Source organism: Abramis brama (genome assembly GCF_963993115.1).
Source record: "Abramis brama genome assembly, chromosome: 15".
NCBI classification, from domain to species: domain Eukaryota; kingdom Metazoa; phylum Chordata; class Actinopteri; order Cypriniformes; family Leuciscidae; genus Abramis; species Abramis brama.
The window spans coordinates 39,070,782-39,072,930 of record NC_139977.1 but is presented as its reverse complement, the minus strand read 5'-3'; the positions used below and the strand labels follow the sequence as shown (position 1 = coordinate 39,072,930).

At 38.1% G+C, this 2,149-nt stretch overlaps 1 protein-coding gene across 6 annotated transcripts in view; it reads right to left on the bottom strand.

Annotated features, from left to right (window-relative positions):
* Positions 1–650, bottom strand: part of aff1 (AF4/FMR2 family, member 1) — a 24,068-nt gene extending 23,418 nt beyond the window's left edge. For 3 of the 6 annotated variants that reach the window (XM_084137109.1, XM_084137110.1, XM_084137111.1), the window contains exon 1: positions 500–646. Coding sequence is in view for 5 of the 6 variants with exons in the window: in XM_084137110.1 (XP_083993236.1) it covers positions 500–555 (56 nt within the window). In the remaining variant the exon portion in view is untranslated. Of the gene's footprint in view, positions 1–499 lie in introns of all 6 variants that reach the window. The other 3 variants (XM_084137107.1, XM_084137108.1, XM_084137106.1) reach the window with 2 other exon arrangements.
* Between the last annotated feature and the right edge of the window lie 1,499 nt (positions 651–2,149).

Sequence of the window (2,149 nt, the reverse complement as noted above, 5' to 3'; positions counted from 1 at the left end):
TGTTTGTGAGTGTGTCAGATACAGATGAATGTGTGCATGAAGCAGTTGTACACTCACTCTTGTAATGATCTTACACACACATTATACAAGAGACACAAAAGTACTGTGTGTGTGTGTGTGTGTGTGTGTGTGTGTGTGTGTGTGTGTGTGTGTGTCCAAAGCACAAATCATCAACACACTGATAATAAATCTGACAGTAATACATTTCTAAGGATTAAATCAGAGTATTTCAATGTAGATATGTAATTGATTCACTCCTATGATTCAAACACATACTTGAGTTTATTTGTCAGTAATTACACGTGCTGTCACTTCATATTTATTTAGTTTGTATTCATTTATTCAGAGAGCAATTTATTCTTCAGTCAGTTCAGCTCTAACCCTTTTTCCATTTTTTTTGTCATTTTCCCATGTGTCTGTGTGGATGTAATGTGTTTATACACTTTGTGGATATATGTGCGCGTTTCCCTGTATTTATCGCTGATTTGAATCCTCTCACCTGCTCATGCTCGGCTTGTTCTGTCCGCTGCGGCACACCGGGTTTCTGTCACTCATGACGACACGATCAGCTGATTAATCACATAACTCCAAATCAATAAATCAGCACTTTCTGGGATCACTGTGTGACTGAAGTGAGGTCACGCGCAGATGGAGCTCGGGCGCGTTCACTCGAGAGGGGGGTGCAGTGGATGCAATATACTTCAGATAATTGTATCAAACAGACACAATTAAACAATATATAACTGTATATTATAACTATAGAGTCCTGCTGTTTAAGGCATTTTAATTAGCCAACATAAGTTCATATCATCATTCGTCAGGATAATGTTATGAAGGGAAGCGCGCACCCCCGCGCAGTATTATACAGTTCCGGCGCACCACTCCTTTTATGGGCATGTTATTCCACGAGCGCGCACGCCAACAATCACATCACCACCGAAGCTCAGTGACACTGATTTACAATTATTTACACAGTCATGGGTAGATTACTTACAAATTGTAGTCCGTTTCTGATTACAAATTACAAGACAAAAATGTAGTTAATAACACTCTATTACATATTATAGGTAATATAATCTGACTACTTTTTTAAAATTACTTTTGACCTAACTCTGATATAAAAACCTAACCCCTTGCTAAATTTTACTCAAGTACAAGTAAAAGTACTACAGTCAGATGTCTACTTAAGTAAAAGTACTAAAGTACTTGTTTTTAAAAGTACTTGAGTATCAAGAGTACAAGAGTACATTTTCTAAATATTGCATTACTATTGCCACAGTGTTTACATTGGTAAACACAGCAAACACTTGAAGCGAAAACTATCATTAACTTGTTAGTCTGGCGAGGTGGGGCCACGGCTTGGCACATTCCCGGGATGCAATATTTTTTTTCCCAGGATGGTAGGGGAAGAGTCATGAATATTCATTAGGGAAGTCATCCCTGATTGGTCTTATGACCTCCATAACCCCGCCCCTAAACCTACCCGTCACTAGGGTTAACATTTGAGAGGGTTTCCGAGATGTTTCTTTTTTCCTTTTTTTTTTTTTTTTTTGAAGAAGTAACGGGTACTCACAGTTAGGGATAGAAATGTAGTGGAGTAAAGAATACAATATTTGCCTCTCAAATGTACTTGAGTAAAGTCATGAGTACTCCCCAAAAATGATACTCGAGTAAAGTACAGATCCCTCAAAATTGTACTTAAGTACTGTACTCAAGTAAATGTACTCAGTTACTGTCCGGCTCTGGATAATTGACAAGAGCAAACCCAGGGGTAGGTCTTCACCTAGGGACAGAGAGGCTATTCATTTGCTGACGGAGGACCTTAGTCTAGTAGACATCTGGAGATTAGTTAATCCTAGTTCAAGGGAATATACATTTTATTCTAATTGTCATAAAACGTATTCAAGGATAGATTTTGTCTTAATATCAAAGTCTTTGGTAGATGCAGTTGTAGGTTGTGAGATTGGTAGCATTGCCATTAGTGATCATGCCACAGTAGAGTTGCAAATCGATTTGAACACGGATAAAACAAAGAGGGGTCGCTGGAGGCTCAATACTATGTTGCTGCAAAATAAAATGTTCAGTGAGGAGTTAACAAAGGATCTGAATTTTTTCTTTGAAATCAATATGGGTTCCACAGATAAAGTAG